Consider the following 20,299-nt stretch of genomic DNA (forward strand, 5'->3'; position numbering starts at 1 on the left):
TCTACCTGGGGCAGCTGTGGCCTAGAAGGCTGGAGAGTCAGCTTGTGGCTGAAGGGTTGCCGGTTCAATTCCCTGAACTGGCAGAAAGTTGTTGGCTAATATGTCCTTGAGCAAGGCACTTTGCTCCCCAGGTGCTTGTTTTTTTTATCTGTCAGTATATAGGGTGTATCAAAAAAAAACTATACATTTTGAAAAATTTCCCCCAGTTCCGCATTTGATAATTTTTGGAATTTTCTTTTATGGACGTCTGTAGGGGATTGGTGGATATTTGTCCAAATTTACAGACCCAGGTTTTCATGCATGAGTGAGCAGGGGCAAGTTATGCAATCCAAGTTAAAACTGGTTTGTGCAAAGTAGCGGTGGGATTTAAATCCAATCAAAGGTCATGGGAGGGGACAGTGGGCGTCCATCTTGTTTTCCACAAAATTGCCAGATTACAGCACTAACACTGCGGACACCATGTCAGTTTCATTTCTTTACCCATAGCAGCTGTTCCTGCCTTTCAAAGGTAATTCAATTTGTTTAGGCCTGAAAATGTCACTGAGGACAGGCCAAGTTAGGCTTCGGGTTAGGGTTAACCCTGGCAATTTTGTGGAAAACAAGATGGATGCCCATTGTCCCCTCCCATGACCTTTGATTGGATTTAAATCCCACCGCTACTTCGCGCAAAACCAGTTTTAACTTGGATTGCACAATTTACCCCTGCTCACTCATGCGTGAAAACCTGGGTCTGTAAATTTGGACAAATATCCACCAATCCCCTACCTACCGACGTCCATAAAAGAAAATTCCAAAAATTATCAAATGCGGAACTGGGGGTAACTTGTCAAAATGTATAGTATTTTTTTGATACACCCTGTATACTGACAAAGAAAAAAAATTTAAAGGTGGGGTATGAGAGTTTAGTAAAACAAGCTACATTTTGAAAATACTCAATTCAAAAGTCCAGACCCCTTTCTTCAGACTTCCCCCCTGAAGCCACGCCTCCAGAGTAGTGGCACGCACAATGCTTGTTCCCAAGGGTTCACGAGCGCTGCACGGCATCGATTCGCCCGGCCCCGGCCCTGATCCATGCATACCTCATTCAGTTTCCTCCAGCCCCCCCCCCACTCTTACAGAACAGCCCCAGTTCATACCTATCTGGCTAACGTTACATTTCCTAGTGATTTATGTTGGTGAGAAAACAGTTTGCCGGTGCACTTTCCATCCTCATATAAATTATACAGCCAAGCTCTGGCTCTGGCTTCGTTTCCTGAACAAGTGCTCCAATCCTCTGAGAACCCTCGATTCATGCACGAAGAGGGGCACATGCAGAGGGGGGTGGGACAAATGGCAGTTGAGTCTGATAGACATATCACCGTTCAATCATTTCGATTGGGAGCTCAAAATGATTGGATGGTGCTTTTTCAGTCCTGTCCGTTCCACAGGTGACTACATTTTTTTATTTTTTGTGTCAGAGCATTTAATTATTCACTGGTTTTAATCAAAGTGTGAAGGGGGTTTTAAGCAAAATAGTAAAAAATGCTCCAGGAAAGCATCTCACATCCCACCTATAATGTGTCCATTTTTTACCACACTGTAGTTTGTGTAATAAAACTGTAAGACAAAAAGAAAGAAAGGAAAAGCCCAGGTCCCAGAGGTTCTGTCCTCACCGTCCTCTGCCGTTCTTCCCTGTGCTGTGCTGCTCCATAAACTCCATGGGCTCCTGGAGCTGTTGTAACGGTGTCGGAGTTTGAGCGTATAAGTGGTGTCTGCTCTGAACAAACACACCGTGAAGTTGAAGTCTCTCACTGTCACATTTTCCACCTGAAAATCACACTGGAGAAAAGAAAAAGGGGAAAAGATGGTGAGGACCTCTAACAATGATAAGTTTGGTAAATATTCACCAATTGTGTGCAGGATTGTAACAATATGATAACCATCGTCAAAATTATCGCAGACCCATGGTTTATGACATTCTACAAGTGCTGCAGATTCACTCTTATAACAGTTAATACTAACAGAAATCAGAAAAACATGCAACTAAGGCTGTGTTCACACTGCAAGCAAAAGTGTTGAAAATTAGTTTTTTATGATTTGATTTTTTTCAATTCAGACCCAGGCCACTTTCATGTGTGGTCCTAAATCCAACACATGATGTTTTGTACTTTGACTTCAGTGTAAACAGTCATGTCACACTTCATCTGACTTTTACATCATTGAAATGCAACAGGTGTCACAATTCTGCACTGAAGGAGGAAGTGGCAAACCTGTCCCTCTGCCTTAAATGCAATTTGAGATTTCAAGATTCCATCTTTTATCTCATTTGGCGATACAGCAAAGTTCAATTTACGTCTCCAGGAAACCGACAGACACCGTGGATCAGCAGCCACTGGCCTCACATCTTCTAACTTCACTTGCTCTAACTTGACTGAGAAAAACACAAAAAGAAAGAGAGAAATAAAATGGCATTTCAATCATCCTTTTCTCACATGACACTGAGAGAATGTAGTAACACAATCCATTTAATGCATTATATTTACTTAAAGGTGTGATGTGTGATATTTACCAAAATCTACCCTGATCACAGTCAGTGTTTATTTTGTCCGTTTTGGGGCCTTTTAGTTAAAGGGATAGTAACTCTGGTCCACATAGATATGGTAGGTGACAGTTATGCACTTAAACACTGAATATTCAATGCTATAAAACAGAAAACAAGAGAGTCTGTTGTAGAAACATGGTAATAGAACATAGTGGACTCAGAAACCTCCTCCCTCTGTAGACATAAAGGACTCATTCTACCGTAAAAACTCAACTCTCATTTTTGACTAATTGACTAATTATCATTCATTTCTGCAAAAAGATACCACTATTTTTTTTAACATTTCAAAGTAGAAATATTTACTCTCTCTATATATCTCTTTTAAATACTTTTTTCTTTGGTATAAAATACTTTTATTGCAGCATACATTGTTGTTTTATTCTGTCTTATATGTATATTGTACTGTGGATGCAATACCACACACCTGCAGCACTTCAAAAGTACAAAGTCAAGTAACACTGAAGCTGGATTTAGGTTGATTTAAGAGGACCTACTAGAAACAGAATATAATATTCACAATTGTGCTTTCATTAGTGTATGATCATAACAAATAATTTTTGTTTCTTTGTTACCTTTCATTATGTCAGAGGAATTGTCTCGCCTTTCCACCATGTTGTACTACCATGTTTCCACAGAAGATTTTTCATCTGTTTCACAGCAAGTGGCATCCAGAACAGACCAAAACACAGACACTGAGTCTAAAGAAGGACCAGAGGTGACTGTAATGGGTATTTAACTACTTACAATCTGCTCCTTCACCACTCAATTTCACTTAATATCACACACTGAACCTTTAATCTATTATGATTATAAAATGGCACGCCAAGAAATATTAACTTACATTTAACAAAACCACAATGATAAATAATGCAATTAATTGATAATTTGTTAATTAAAGCAGTGTTTCCCACACAGTATGCTGCAGCACATAAGTGCGCTGTGAGAAATCATCAGGTGTGCCGTGGAAAATTATCCAATTTCACCTGATTGGTACTGTAAGCAAGCAACGTGATATAAATACATACGACAGCACATGCCAATAATCCACTCTACAACCGTCTCCTGTTTCCCTTTGCCAACAAAAGTGAAAGTGTTTGCTCCTGGAGGATTCTGTTGGGTTTCTGGAAATTGGCTTAGAGCAGGAGTGTCAAACTCATTTTATTTCAGGGACCACATTCACTCCTATATGATCTGCAGTGGGCCGGACCAGTAAAAAAATACCAGTGAAAAAAGTAAAATTACTTTATGATAATGTTTACATCTACATCGTTTCCTTAAAAATCTGAATGACATGAACAACTTGAAATGTCTTGAGAAAAACAAGTGCAAGTGCAATATTCTGCATCAGATTATCAGTTCATCATTTACACATGTAAGTTGTAACGCACATTACAATTACAAATACACATAATATTGATAAAATTGCATTTACTTTTCTCAAGACATTTCACGTTCATCTTTCTTCAGGTTATTCACATTTTTTGGAAAAGAATAGTTTGTTAATGTAAACATCTTCATGTAATTTTACTCTTTTTTTTTTTTACACTAAAACGAAGATAAAATCTGCAATTGTCATTATTTATAGGTTATTATGATAGTGCTTTTCTGGTCTGACCCAACTGAGATCTAATTGGTTTCTATGTGTATGTAGGGAACCTGAAATAAATTATTTTACACTATTGACTGTTAATATCTTCAGTGTAATTTTTGCATTTCACAAATTCATCCTACGGGCCAGATTGGACCCTTTGGTGGGCCGGATTTGGCCCCCGGGCCACATGTTTGACACCCTTGGCTTAGAGTCTGGTTTCGACCAACTCGATATGTAAAGTGTCATGAGATAACTTTTGTTATGATTTGGCAATAAATAAATAAAATTTGATTGATTTGATTGATTGATTGAAAGTGAACCGGCCCTGATGCGCTGCATTCTGTTGATAAAGCCCCCCTCACTAGTGATGTGCAGATTAGTGAGTTACCCGCGAACCCTGGGTATCAGGTTGGGGTCGGGGAGATATGCCTCCCATACTATTGTACAACGGACCTCAATCCGGGGTCCTGTCCAAGGGGTCGCTGACACACCCCTCTCAGCTTTCTTGTTCCCAACGCCCCGCAACAATGTCACCCGTGCACCCCCGATGTGCTCAACCCCCAAAAAAGAGAGAGACTCAGAACTGTTGAGGAAGATTCATGGGTGTCTTTCTTCAATTCCTGCAAGAATATCAGCTTTGTGTTCAACTAAACAGGCCCAGGTTTCACACTCAGGAAGTAAATTGAGACTACATTCGAATTATATTTCAATAAATATACTTTTTGTCCCAATTTTGTTTGGTGGTGTGCCTTGTGATTTTTCTAATGTGAAATATGTGCCGTGGCTCAAAAAGGTTGGGAAACACTGAAGGACAAATGAAATCCCATACATGACTTCCTGTCTATTGCCAGAAGTAATTATATCAATATCTTCAACTGTTTCCAAGTTATAGCACTTTGTCTCATTATAAAACAATGGGGATTTTTCAAATTTCAAAAATTGATAAAAAATTCAAAAATAATTTTTTCTCAATATTTCTCAATTCTTATATAGACCTTGTGGCAAGGAACGAAGGAGGACAACAACTGATGCCAATAGTCCATTGGACCTTCGGGCCATTGGACTAACAACCAATAACAATACCATTAAACTCCACGATCGAGTATTATCAATACCCATCCCTACTACCTATTCAAGTAATGTTTTTTTGTACTTTTATTCAAGTATTTTTTTGGTGGCTACTTTCTTTTTTTATATCGCCAAGATAGGCAGCAGCAAATACAACACACAGTTGTAAGATAAAAACACATATAACACACACATTTGATAATAAATCTCAAAAATAACAGATATAAGCAGATTAAGAAAAACAAGTGCAAGTTATGGAGTCAGCCTTAAGAACTCTCAGTCTGGACTTAAAAGTGCTCAAATAAAAGTCTTTTTCTGCAGCTGATTCCATGCATTTTACTTATACTCAAGTCACTCTGATTGAAAAGTAACAATACTTTTACTTGAGGACACGTTCTTATTGAAACACAGCAAATGAGGGACAACAAGAAGCCTCACTTTCAATCCTTCCAGACTGACACCGAGGTCCTGATGTTACGTTACCGTCTCGACCGTGTGCTGTGATGTTGATACAGAAGTCACTCCTCACAGTTGAATCGCCTATTGTCACCGTGCATTTGGTGTCAGAGGTAGGAGGGCAGGTAAACACCTTAGCTCTGGACGCCCCCACATAAACAAAGACATAAACAGAAGTACACATGAGCACACAAACACACACTCCAACATTATCTGGCTCCTGCAGACTCTCACCCCAGGGCACAACAGTCATCCTCGAGGTTGACAGACACTAATTTATTTCAACGGATGCAAAGAATACGTAGCATCACAAAGACTGATTTGCATATGCAGTTATAGATGCAAACTGTATCTGTCACGCTCTACAAAAATATGAGCCAATTTTTTCTTTGATTTTTTTTAAACAAAGATCAAATCATGAAATGGAAAGTATGTGACTCTTATCACTTCAGTTTATCAGCCCATATGTCAAAGTCTCACACAACTGTGCAATGTATTAAGATGAAATGAATTTGCATTCCATATACAGTGGTACTGCACATTTCACTATAATGTCACGCTACTGCTAACGTGCCAACACCTGTACAACATACAAATGTGACCTACATGCAAAAACACAGCCGTTTGCTACCGAGAGAATTTGACTTGATTTTTTTAATGGTTATAGAGAGTAAACATGATATACACCGACCAGCTATAATATTCTGATCACTGACAGGAGAAATGATAATAATATTGATGATTTCATTACAATGGTACCTTTCACTGGGTTGGATTTATTAGGCACCAAGTGAACATATAGGCTGTTTCTCACAATCAAGTTCACCAAGTACAGTCTTGGTCATACATTTTTTTTTTTTTATCAATTTTTTTATTTATTTCCATTGTGCATCTCCAGAAGTACAATACAAAAAAAAGAAAGAAATCCACATTTATGATATCGGCTAAAATTTGCTTAGAGGTCTTATTTCTGTGTTTGTTCATATTAAATCAGTCTCAGTGAATCCAAAGGAACTTTGTGTTGGTAAATGACAGTTGTTCAAATGGACAGGATTTCAGTTCTGTTCAACATGTTGATGCTCATATGAACTATGTTTTCAGCTCAAAAATGAACCATTTCAGCACAATTAATGCTATATTTTCATGTCCCAAATGGACAAGTTCTATTTGAACTGAACTGAGCTGAAAAACAAATCTTCTCTTCTTTTGGATTCCCCAGTTTTTCTTCCCAGATTCTCTCCTCCATATCACATGTTTTATTTGTACAGGTTCAATCTGGAGTATGGTGCTGATCCATCCTGCTTCTGTTCCACCAATACATACATGAAGAATGGCACACAGCACTGTTTACATCAACAGTTTTACAAGAAGAAGCATTTTTATACAGAAAGAACAATTCTAGATTGTTCTTTCCTCTTTAGTCTGATGATAAACTATCCAATAAATAATTATGATACTTACACTACCGGTCAAAAGTTTTAGAACAGCCCAATTTTTACAGTTTTGTATTGAAATTCAAGCAGTTCAAGTCCAATGAACAGCTTGAAATGGTACAAAGGTAAGCGGTGAACTGCCAGAGGTTAAAAAAAAAAAAAAAAGGTAAGGTTAAACAAAACTGAAAAATAATGTACATTTCAGAAGGTTTGATGGGTTGAGTTGCAGTAAGACAGCCATTGCTGAGACGTCAGAATAAGAAAAAGAGGCTTGGCTGGGCCATGAAACACTGCCAGTGGACTACTGAAGACTGGAAGAAGGTGTAATGGACTGATCAAACCTGCAACTGGAAGTCTTGTCTTCCCAGTGTAAACTCTTCCTCTCTTCCTCCTCCTCTCTCTTCTCTCTTCTTTCAGCTGTTGTCCTGTCAGTCTCCTCTCACTCCAGCTGTTGACTGTCATAAACTTGTCTTCTGATTCTCTTGTGTTTTTGGTTCTTCCAGACCTCTTGTAATGATCGCCTTTCTCTGTAATGTCTCTTTAAGAGCTCTTGGTTTCTATGATGACGCTACGCTAACGTGAGGGCGTAACCTGGACAGTTCGAGGTCAGACCAGAGTTACTGTCATTACCTTTTTGTGGCTATTCATCAGTTTGGACTCTTAATACATTTATTTCATGTTTTTCCTCCGCAAAACTGTGCTTGTGCGACATGTGAAGAATGTCTGAGCTTCCCTGCAGACATTAAATGTGCAGTGTGACGGTAAAGAGCTGTTTCCAGTTTTGTTTCTAACTTTTCTGACCCGTGGAGGCCTCCCTGGCCGCTACACTCTCCCTGTCCTCATTTCCAGTCCAGTTTCAGTGCCTTTGGATGCTGAAGGAAACTGGACTTCCTGACACCTGGACTTTCTTGGACATTTCTCTGGAGGACACACCTCCATTTTTCCCTCTTCTGATGCTCTGTCTCTCTTCTCTGGTTCATTCCTTTTCCTCTTTTCCATTTTTACAGTACCACACTCCTTTCTTCAGTCCAGTCCTGTTCCAGTACTGCTCCATGGGTCTGGTACCACAGTGTGTTCCACACTCCTGTTCTGCAGACACAGGGGGTGGAAGGAATTCACAAACGTTGGGACACCTGCAGGAATTGAGCCACCAACTTTCCAGACTTGATCAACCTCCATTGCTGCAGAACTGCTTTCAGTTGCTAACCCATTTCTTGTTCGTCTTTTTGTAGAATTCTGAAATGGACATTATTTTTCAGTTTTGTTTAACCTTACCTTTTTTTTTTTTTTTTTTTTTGCCTCTGGAAGTTCACCGCTTACCTTTGTACCATTTCAAGCTGTTCATTGGACTGGAAGTACTTGAATTCCAGTACAAAACTGGAAAAATTGGGCTGTTCTAAAACTTTTGACCGGTAGTGTACATTAGGAATGAACAACAAGACCTGGAGGTGCTCTGATCCAGTGATTTGACCATCACACTTTCACTCTTGTCAAATTTGCTCAGATACCTACTCCTGCTCATTTTGCTGTTTCTAACTCATCAACTCTGAGGGCTAAATGTTGACTCACTGCCTCATACTGTACATCCACCCACTCACAGATCTAACTGGAATGAGATCGTCAAAACTTGATACCCCTTTGTCTGACAGTGATCATAATGTTAAGGCTGATTGGAGCATGTTTATTCACTGCAAAAATCCAAATCTTACCAAGTGTATTTTTCTCATTTCTAGTCAAAATATCTCATCACACTTAAAAGAAGACATAATCACCTAAAGAGTAACTTTTCAGGGAGATATAAGAACTGATTTTTAGACAATAGATCTTGAAAATCTTATTTCAAGAAATCTTACCAAGATAATTGTCACTTGTTCCATTGGCAGATTTTTTGCTTAATTCAAGGGGTTTTTTTTTTTGGGTTTTTTTTTTTTGCTTAAATCAAGCAAAAAAATCTGTCAGTGGAACAAGTGACAATTATCTTGGTAAGATTTCTTGAAATAAGATTTTCCAGATCTATTGTCTAAAAATAAGTTCTTATATCTCACTGAAAAGTTACTCTTTAGGTGATTATGTCTTATTTTAAGTGTGATGAGATATTTTGACTAGAAATGAGAAAAATACACTTGGCAAGATTTTGATTTTTCCAGTGTTGTTGATATATAAGAAATTGTTAACAGTCGCAATAACAGTAATAGTAGTAACAATAACAATAATAATAACAAAATAACAAAAATAATAGTAACAATAACAATAACAGTCAGAATTCCCATTTTCCCAATTATTTTATTTAATTTCTAAATAAATTTCTTTGTGTGATCATGTGAAACCATGTGTACAGTGACAATAAAAGGCTACTCCATTTGATTTTTTTAAAATACAAACTAAAAAATGTGCCCTCTGGCTTTTACATCACCAAGTCTGGACAAGTTGAAGCAACTCTTCAGCAACTCTGAACAAACTATAAAGAAGGACAATTCTAACATCACTTAGTTGACTTTGGAGGATCTGTTGTTTCTATTTATGTATTTTCACAGTCTGATATTTCAACACTTTTACAATGTGTGATTGTCTTGACCTGTAAAATTCTCCCTTTCATGCTTTTGAGATTGAGGTAAAAAAGTATTAAAACAGGTGAAACTCTCTACAGTCTGGTCATGTCACAGTTGCCTGACAGTGCAAGACAGTGTCCGCAGTTTTACATCAAACTGGGACTTTCTTGACGTGTCAAATGATCTGTTTAACTGACAAACATCATATGTGTCAATGATGATGTAACTTAAACAGGATCAAAACACTATTTGTGTCTCACCACTGACTGTAATATATTTTTTCATCATAGAGCTCGACTTCACCTCTTTATTAACATTTTAATTGTTTGTCCCAAATGTGGAATAAGCAGCAAAATGCACAATTCCAACGCTTTTCTGACTGTGAATGAGTCTGAAAAGCTACAGATGTTAACAGTCCTAGAGGGGAAAATGTTTGCCACCGTACTGGATATCCTCAAAGTCTCTTTACAATTTAAACATTTATCACAAAAGCAATCGATGAGATATGTTCATCAGATTTGTTCTATGTATTCAGTGGTATCAAAGTTTTTAATCACATTGTGGATCATGTGCAGTTGAATCATTTGTCCATTTTTCTTCAACGAGAGATCAGTCACTGCAAATGTTGACCTTTTGACTGAATATGTGTATCAACCACCCTTTTCCAGGTAGATGGTGCACCACCACATGGGGGACTGCATGTTGGCGGGTTCATAAAATCAAATATTTCCAGACCGGTGGATTGGAAGGGATTCCCCAATTCCCTGAACACCTCGTAAACCAGATATCACTCCCCTGGATTTCTTTCTATGAGTTTATGTTAAAGATATCATGTATTGAACAAAGATATGGGACATCAATGACCTGAAGTAAACTGATGCCATTGATGAGTCTGTGATACATAGGGTGACCAGGTGTCCCACTTTGTGCGGGACCGCACAGCATTATGACCATTTCTTCCACGTCCCGCAAATTGAGACGATGTCTCGCATTTGATTGGCTCTGGCTCTTCAAAGTGCAGGACAGTCACCTTCCTCTAAACATGATTTTCATTTTATAGCGGAGACAGCGCTATCACCATTGGCTGTGTCCGCTGTCAATCAACCAACATACACGTGGGGTCAGGAGTCCATCAACCTATCACCTGTGTCCTCCTGAGCTCCGCCCACTGACACACAAAAAACAAAGGAAAAGGCCTCAGACACCTGCACGCAAATATTGGCAGAAATCATGGAAACTCCGCACAAAAAAAGATGCAGCTACAGAAAAGAATGGGAAAATGTTTATACATGAGTGAAAACGGTGGGGGATGATTCACAGAGGGTCTTCTGCAAACTATGTCAAACTTATTTCTCTATCGCGCATGGAGCCGATACGACCTGAAGTGACACACTGTATGTATGGGATGTTTGGTTAGATTTGATCCATATTCCCTTTTACCTTTTTTTAAGTTTGGAATTTGAACTGAGAGACTTGAGGTGACAAAATATGCTTTTTGTTTTGTTTTTACAAGCAAAAAAAGTTGTTGAAACCTGTGCAAAAAAAAGCAAAAAATAAATGCCCAGTATGCATACTGTGTGCAACCAAATCAAGTTGTTGTTATTCATATTTATAAGCTCAACAATAAGACGGACATTGTTTAAAAATCTAGACTTTGTTCCAGCATTACGGTTACGTGTCCCACACTGTCCCACACAAACACACCCCCTGTCCCACATGTGGCTCATAAGCACCTGCTCACCCTAATGATACAGCCAACATGGAAACAAATCCAGTATCGAATAACGGTCCCATATAGAGGTGTGTTAAATGAGGCAAAAAAAACAACAACTTCGATATCTGCTCTTCATTTTGTAATAATTTCTAGATTTGTCTATTCATTTGCTTTTGTAATAAATATGTGAAACTGTAAAGAGACTTAATGGACCCTCTGTACATTTATCTCATTGTACTTGGAAACACCACCCTGGCTGTGAGGAAGTAAAGCTACCAGGCAGAGTTCTAAGAAAACAGAACCTGGACATAACTGAGGTCTGCAACATATTGATCGTGTTGTGTACAATATACTCAACATATCTTATCAGACACCTTGGTTAGTGTGTTTCCTGCTTCTAGTTAAGTATCAAGAACATGATTCTTATCTGCCCTGTAGAAAGTCTGAAGTTTGCAAGTTTGAGTTACCTCAAAATAACTGAAGCATAAAAATTGCTACATTAAGACCCAGTGCTACTTTTGTGGCAGTTTCCAAAATAAATTTTCTCTTAATTTAACCTTTCTTAAGCAAATAATCACTATTTGTTACAATATTATCCTCTGTATTTTGCATTTTTCACTGTGAATCATGTATTTTCCAATATTTAATTTAGATGTTAATGAAAACTCAAATGTTACTATATCAAAAAATTAAAGAATAATAAAAAAAAAAAAGTGACTTTTTCAGTTAAATATATCATTAACTGGACATAAAACCAAGCATGTCCATCCACTGTCATTGATCCAACTCCATTGGTTTTACTGGTGAATCAATGTTATAGAAGATGACGGTGTTTCCACATTCACTATGAAGCCTCTGAATGTCCAGATGGGTCATATCTGATGACCATGAAAAGATGACAAACTGCATTTTACACCAATTGTTGACATGTATTGATAGGATTAGTGGATGAACAGGTATTAAACAGTTTAGACCAGTAGATGCCTTTGGTGGATGTTTGGGTCTTTACGGGTTAAAACAGACATTTCACCATATCTACAGATATTCATGTATTCCACGGCTCTGAAGTCATAATAATAGAGTTAGAACCTGTAATATTTACAGAGTTGTTTTGCTTTTTGATTTTACTACATTACTCAATAATGTGCTTGGCAGTTCTTTGCAACAGTTTAATTCTACATCTGTGGCCCATTTTAAAACCAACATATCCAACAAAATCACATCTCACCCTGCCATTTTCCGAATGCTCAGAGTGTAGTTCGTCATCTGGGGGTCTCCGGGCTTCCATTGACAGGTGATATTAGCTCGTTCCTGGAACACACACGAGACCAGCTCCGGGGGTTTGGGGTGGGTTGTAACAGAGACGGATGGAGCCAGGACTGAGGATGACAAAGACTCCAATTCAGTGAGTGATACAGAAAAACAGGGGAGACAGGTGTGGTGTCTCACACAGCGACAGAGGAAGCAGTAGATTCATGTCACATTTGACATTTTTAAGGAAATGATTTTATGTAACAGAGACTATACACACTGAAGAGAATCCACAGAAGAGGCCACAAGTAGGTCTGTTATTTAAACAAGACTGTAATGAGTGTAATGTACCTTATGTCTGGCACATGTATGTTTACATTAACATATTTGTACTTTTTTCTTTTGTTTATATTACTTTCATATTTTAAATTTTCTTACCTTGTCATACAGTATATCTCTAATTTGCACATATCTCTATTGCATGAATATATATATACACACACACACACACACACACACACACACACACACACACACACACACACATATATATATATGTATATTTACTTTTTTTCTTTTCTTTTCTTTTCTTTAAATACATGTCTGTATTTTATTGTGTTGTATACAATCGCATAGTGCACTGTTGCTGCCAGAGACCACATGTAATTGCAAACGCAGAACCTGTGCAATGAAAATAAAGCCTCTTCTATTCTATTCTATTCTATTCTATTCTATTCTATTCTATTCTTCGATATATTATAATGCATAGAACAGCATTAAAAACAAGAATTTCAGAAAAAAACAGACTCAGGTGTCCAGTATTTAGTGTGACCTTCCTTTATACTTAATGTGTCATGAACTCTTCTGTGCAGACATTATGGGATTTACAGAATTAATCTTCTAGGTTTCATTCTAAACATGTCCAGTGTTTTTTTATTGTTTGGGTTTCTTTTTGTCATGGGAACAGAGATCACACTAAATACTGACTGTTTCCTGTAGGAGCCATGAAGTTTATATCATTATTTTAATGCTTTGCACAATATTGCTCTCTATTTTTTGCTGTGTTTTAATAAAGATACTGAGAAATAGATACTATGCTCATTACAACCATGTAAAAACAACCTTAGCTAAGGGTGGTCTGACTTCAACACAGCACTGTAAATATGCAGATTCGTAAAAACAAAACAAAAGAATACATGAAAAAATATATTAACAGAAAATGACATTGTACAACAGATTAAAAGGCATCACAAAATATTTTTTCCCCCATTGTTTTCCATAGGTCTTATGTGTATGGAACACGGGGATATCTATTGTCAAATAGAAGGTTATTCCACTGTTCACTTGCTTTTACTGACACCACAGTTAAATATACAAATAGTTTGTTGATAGGGATGCCAGGTTTTGTTGTTCTTGTCATAGAGAGATGTTTCACAAACTCAGAATTCAGCTCTGACTGTGGCCTATGGGTAATATTAGGCTTCTCAACTAGAAATACTGATGTTGAGAGAAAATAAAGTAATTTAAAAACAGAATGAATACACTCAGAATCAGTTTGGTTTTTTTTAGTTACCTGAATATATATTTTGATGTATTGATTAATTGTGGTGACTTTGCTGGTAAGTGTTTGTTTAGGTATTCATTACTTAGGTCTTCAGTCCAAATGTTATCCAGTTTCTAATAAAGTCAAAAATACAATGTCACTTTTTTTCAGGAATGATACTGTGTATTTGGCCATCAGCTTATCCCCCTAAACTTCTGTTATTATATTGGCCCTCAAAAGTCACTACCAGTCGACTTATTTCCTCCTGATTAAAGATTAATTTGATCAAAACAGTGAAACTTTGGCACCAGTTACTGCAGCTCTAAAGTTAGTGAACCGTTACGTCATCTGACCCGTATTGCATGTCCTCACACGAATCGTACATGGAGAAACTATGTGTTGTAGATCAAGATGATGTTTCCACATTTTGTGGTATGCAAACTATCTCATCAAAGTAATTTATGAATGTATATATGTGCCATTTGACCTAAGGTTTAAAATTTGAAGGTTGGACGTGACTGCACATGAGTGCGGTGGTAGTTATTATGGTGTGGGTGTGTGGAAACTCAACATGATCCTATCATCTTGACCATGCACGCTTCTCTATTATCAATTAGAACTGTTTTTTCTAAGGATCCCCAGAACATGTGTGCATAAATATACATCTATATGGCTAATATTTAGTTCAAGGCTAACCTGAATATTATATCTAATACACTTTTACCCTTATTGGTGTGCGTTTTCAGTTGGTTGGATCTGCCTCTGATGGATTACATGTCAAGAGGAAATCCTGATCAACAGTAAAATGATAAATGAACATGAAGAGTCTAGCATGCATAATTTTGGACAAATTAACCTCCTACTTAATGAGTTTCTGAAGACATTAGCCTTATTTAAAAAAAAAAAACAAAAAACAAAAAAAAACCCCAAACATTTAAAGGACTAAATTTAAAGAAAATGTATAATGGCTGATATATTTTCCTCATACCATACCTAAACTTTTAAGTATAATCTTATCTATAAAAGCTGTTTTTTTTCCCTTCTTATATTCTATTGATGCCTGTATTTGGATTCATTTCAGTGATTTTTCAGTGAGTTTAATCTTTTAAGGGAAGGTGTTTGCATGATAATTTTTCACTTCTACCCTCTCCTTCCCAATGTCCTTTTTTAAGCATTAAAAAATTACTGTATGTACTAATAATGCCAAATAAACAAAAGCTCTCAAAGGTGTAAATTAAAAGTAATGGCAGTGCCATTCTAGTTCAAATTCAAAATCAGAAAAAAAATCCACACAAATTAAAATAGATGCCATTTATTTGATTCTAATGTATATAACTGTGTTCTCATCCTCCTGGACAATGTGTAATTCAGAAAGAAAGAAATTCATCAGAAAGCAAGAACACGAGAAGCTCAAGAAAAACCAAGGCTGAAAGAGGGGATAGAGAAAATGTGGGGTGTGAAGGCAACAGTAGTACCAGTAGTGATGGGGGCACTAGGGGCAGTGACCCCAAAGCTGAGTGGATGGAACCAGAAGGTACCAGGAACAACCTCAGAGATCTGAGTCCAAAAGAGCACAGTCCTAGGAACAGCTAAGATCCTTTTTTTTTTTAAATTGATATTATATTATATCATATTGTTAAATTATGATTATGTTGTACGTCTTCATTTGATTTAACAGACAACTTAAAGGCCTGTGTTGGAGTTACTGTAAAATCTTTTCATTCACTCAACTTTTCATTTTTACCCCAAAGGTGTCTTGGTTTTCAGTCTCAGTGATTACCGATTATTGGTATTAGTGTTAGCCCTGAAAAAAACATTTCATTCAATCCTTAATTGTGTGCCTCATCGTTCATCTTTGCTTTTTTCATAATTGTTCCTCATATAAAAACATTCATCAAAACTAGTCAAACCAGTTGGTGAACTTGACTTTTCCAAACTCCTACTACCTGCATCTAATTTATGAATGAAAGACAAGCCTTTTGTTACTCTGTGTTTTTACATCCATCCACAGACACACTGAGTTAACCTCGTTTTCCACACCGTGAGGAATCGGAGCATTTACCCAGGACAAGTCCGGCCCCGAGCAGACAGGCCCACATGGCAGCAGGGCTCTGCTCCATGAATACTGATCCGATCTGAGCTGGATCTGCCCCCCTGCTCACTCGCGGTCCCCCATCACACAGCAGCAGCAGAGACTTTGGATGATGACTCTAGAAGGCAATAGTGAAATGACAAACATTACATTAGTGAGGATTTTTAAGTCACCGTTCAGTTTAAAGGGCTCATATTTTGCTAAACCCACTTTTCTTAGTCTGTGGTTCATTTATTTGTGTATTTGGACCCTAACAGTTCAAAAAGTTTGAATTTAGACCCTCTAGGTGCTGCAAAGCTATCTTTATATTTATTCTGGCAAAAATCAAGTGGATTTCTACAACCCCTTTCAATTCCTTCTTAAATTGTTAAATTTTATAACTAGTTACATCACAACATTTGCACATATAAGGTTCAGACTTCTGACGAACATTTCTCTGAGTACGCCATAACTGTTTGTCAGCAGCAGCAGTTGTAGTCCATACTGAAAATATATACAAACTTTGAGCCGATTACCTAAAATGTTCAGTTGTCGGTTGTATTAACGAACTCAAGTGGCTGAACGGGACAGTCAACAACCTGGAGGAGCTGGGGCGTGAAGTGGCTCATGTGCATTTGGAGGGCCAGCACTCAAAATGACCTTTCTAGTGTCATTACTGAGAAATAGGGTTGAAGATGGACCTGTGGAGTTGAATTAACGAAGAATTCAGACCCAAGCAGAGCATTTACAGTTGATGTAGACCACAGGGAAATCTTTTAACCCTTTCATGCATGAATTACGAGAACCTTAGTCAATATTTTTTTTCTTGAGTGTTTTTATTCCTCTTTAGGCATGAAAAAAACAATGCAAATGAATTTTTTTATGAACCTATTTTTCATGTAGTTACAAAAATGTCCACTCAGCTGGACACCATGCATTTAATTTTTGAAGCAAAGAAACATGTATCAGTCATCATCATCATCAGAAAGTGATATACTGTGTGAAAACCATGAAATAAAAACATTTTTAACGCCGCTAAATTGCTAATGTTTTCTCACATTTTATCATACTCTAATATTAGTTATTACTCATTTCATGGCGATAATATCCTCCTCAGACCCAGGAATTTGACACTTTTAGCTTTTTTACATAAAAAAAAAATTGTCTTGATTGGAAACTGCATAATGCAACAGTTTTTTCAGATACATTTTAAAAATTATTTTTATTTATTGATTGTTTTTTTAATGGAATGTCCTTTGCAATGTATAGCATTTTTAAAGTTAAACTGTCAAACTTTTGTCCCCTACAGAGGACAAAATGCATTGTTGGGTTTCAGATGGATATGCTATTATCCGACTGCTACATGCCGAGTGTATAAGCATAAGGAAATTACAAACCTGAGTTACGTTTCAACGTGTGTTTATTTTAGCCGTTCGGCATGTTACAATAGGCATCATGACATCCGGTTCTCCCATCATACATTGCCCTTGTCGTACGGCCAGCGGTAATGTCCAAAATACATAACATCTCCTTCCCCCTTAGAACAGAGCCCCCCCGCCCCAAAACAACTGAGCAAGGGCTTAAACCAAAGTCTTAAGGTATCATAACTAAAAATTCCTCATAAGCAAAATATTTTGTAGGACGACATTACGAGGTAAATTTACGTCTTTAAACAGCCTGTTTACACAACATCAAAAATAACTACGAGGTGAGGGTAGACTACCTCACCCTGTGATCACACCCATGGAGATTATTCTGCCCCAGTTGTTTTGGGTTGGTCGCTAAAACTTAAAGAGTCTATAAGTTCAAGCGTTCTGGAGGACGGCGGTTTCTTACCGGATAACGGGGCTCAACAGAATGCTCAGTCTTACTGTCTCTGTGGGGTGACTCTGGAACAGCCGTAGATGCAGGGGCATCCGTCACAGCCTCTCGTGAAGGGGAGTCGGGAACAGAAGTCTCACCCTCAGATTCAGGTTTATCTCGGGATGGTGACAGCTGGTGGTGGGGTGTTCTGAACTCTAGTTCACCCGAGTCATTCAGCGACGGCTGTCTGGTGATCGATGCTGCTGCCTGTAGAAGTTGATCAATGTGTCTTTTCCACACCAGCCCAGGAGCTGTCCGCACAATGTAGGAGACAGGACCAGACTGCTTGACTATGGTTGCAGGGACCCACTTGGGTCCAGTACTGTAGTTTCTTGCCAGAATGGAGTCATCTGTAGTGAAGACTCTTTCTTTGGCCCGCTGCATCCTGTGTTGTATCTGTTTTTCCTGTTGATGCTGAACGCCATCCTTCACTGTTGTCGGTTTCAGGAGGTCGAAGTTGGTTCGTAGATCTCTTTTGAACAACAGGGCCGCGGGTGAAACTTTGGTAGTGGTATGTGGTGTGTTACGATAGCTCATCTATGCAATCTCTGATGAAAGGTTCCTTGGTCTTGAGATGTCTTTAGTGCCTTTTTCATGGTTTGAACAAACCTTTCAGCCAACCTGTTCGCTGCAGGGTGGAACGGTGCGGACCAAATGTGTTTGATACCGTTTGCTTGCAGGAAGGTGGTCATTTCTTGTGACACCAGCTGTGGCCCATTATCAGAAACCAGCTGAAGGGGAGAACCGAACCGGCTGGAGATCTCCCCCAGCTTCTCAATAGTTTTTACCGTTGTGGTGGATTCATTATGGTCACTTCCGGCCACTTACTGTGTGCGTCCACACACACCAGGAGCATTCGGCCCTCCACTGGTCCTGCAAAATCAATGTGCACACACTGTCATGGTTCTTCGGGAAACTCCCAGGGATGCAGAGGAGCTAGTTGTGGAGTGTTCCTAACTTCCTGACATGAGGAACAGGTTTTGACAGTAGTCTCGATCTCCCTGTCGACTCCTGGCCACCAGAAGTAACTTCTTGCTATCTCTTTCATTCGAACGATTCCAGTGTGACCTGCGTGGAACTGTTGCAGGATGAGTTTGCGTAAAGATGGCGGAATAATCACTCTCCTCCCCCATAGTAAACAACCAGCTTGCACCGACAGTTCTGCTCTCCTGGAGAGATAGGGTTGAATACTGGAGTTGTCACCGCCTGATCTATTCCTCATCAAAATGTCCATTACCACTGATAGGACAGGGTCAGTACGGGTGGCTCTTCTCACCTGAGCAGCTGAAACTGGCGCATCATCCACCTTGCTGAAGTAAAAGATTTCAGCGGTCCGTGGCTCAGGTCTGGTGACAGGCAGTAGTAACCTAGATAGTGCGTCTGCATTGGAGTGCAGGTCAGCCTTTCGATACTTGATATCATATAAGTGTGCTGATAATAGTAATGCCCACCGCTGCATACGACTCGCTGCGAGTGAAGGTATCCCAGTGTGTGACCCTAGGATGGTCATGAGGGGTCGGTGGTCAGTCAGAAGTGTAAATCGCCTCCCATAGAGATATTGATGGAACTTGCAAACACCAAAGATGATGCTCAATGCTTCACATTCTATTTGAGCATAATTAGTCTCTGCTTTGTTCAAGGTACGTGATGTAAATGCTATAGGCCTTTCTCCTCCGTCTGGCATTAAGTGAGAAATGACAGCCCCCACCCCATATGGGGACGGATCGCAGGCCAACTGAATGGGAAGTGATGAGTCGAAGTGGGTCAGTACCCCTGATGTCACTAATGTCTCTTTTGCTCTCCGAAACGCCTCCTAACAGGCGTCACTCCATCTCCATGTCTTACCTTGACAAAGCAGGTCATGCAGTGGTTTGAGCATGGAGGATAAGTTGGGAACAAAACAGTCATAATAATTTAGTAAGCCCAAGAATGAACGCAATTGGCTCACATTCTCTGGGGGCGGAGCATCCACTATGGTACGTATCTTGGATGGTGCAGTGTGTAAACCTTGAGCATCAATTACATGCCCCAAATATTCAACAGATGGTTGAAAGAATTCGCACTTGTCTTTGTGAACCCTGAGCCCATAGTCTTGCAACCTCTGAAGAGCGGTATCCAAATCAGAGGTCGCGTTAACCAAAAATATTCCGTCATTGACAGATTTTTTTTTAAAATGACG

General features: G+C 38.7%; 1 protein-coding gene across 3 annotated transcripts in view; it reads right to left on the minus strand.

The window, feature by feature from the left end:
• LOC115414379 (interleukin-31 receptor subunit alpha) overlaps positions 1–20,299 on the minus strand; it is a 56,794-nt gene that overhangs the window by 21,741 nt on the left and 14,754 nt on the right. For 2 of the 3 annotated variants that reach the window (XM_030127705.1, XM_030127704.1), the window contains exons 2-6: positions 16,249–16,396; positions 12,621–12,771; positions 5,679–5,836; positions 2,250–2,410; positions 1,653–1,818 (exon numbers count right to left, since the gene is read on the minus strand). In XM_030127705.1, coding sequence (XP_029983565.1) covers positions 1,653–1,818; positions 2,250–2,410; positions 5,679–5,836; positions 12,621–12,771; positions 16,249–16,306 — 694 coding nt within the window. In that variant the 5' untranslated portion in view covers positions 16,307–16,396. Of the gene's footprint in view, positions 1–1,652; positions 1,819–2,249; positions 2,411–5,678; positions 5,837–12,620; positions 12,772–16,226; positions 16,439–20,299 lie in introns of those variants that run through there. The other variant, XM_030127706.1, reaches the window with a different exon arrangement.

The sequence above is a fragment of the Sphaeramia orbicularis genome, chromosome 22 (assembly GCF_902148855.1).
Source record: "Sphaeramia orbicularis chromosome 22, fSphaOr1.1, whole genome shotgun sequence".
NCBI classification, from domain to species: domain Eukaryota; kingdom Metazoa; phylum Chordata; class Actinopteri; order Kurtiformes; family Apogonidae; genus Sphaeramia; species Sphaeramia orbicularis.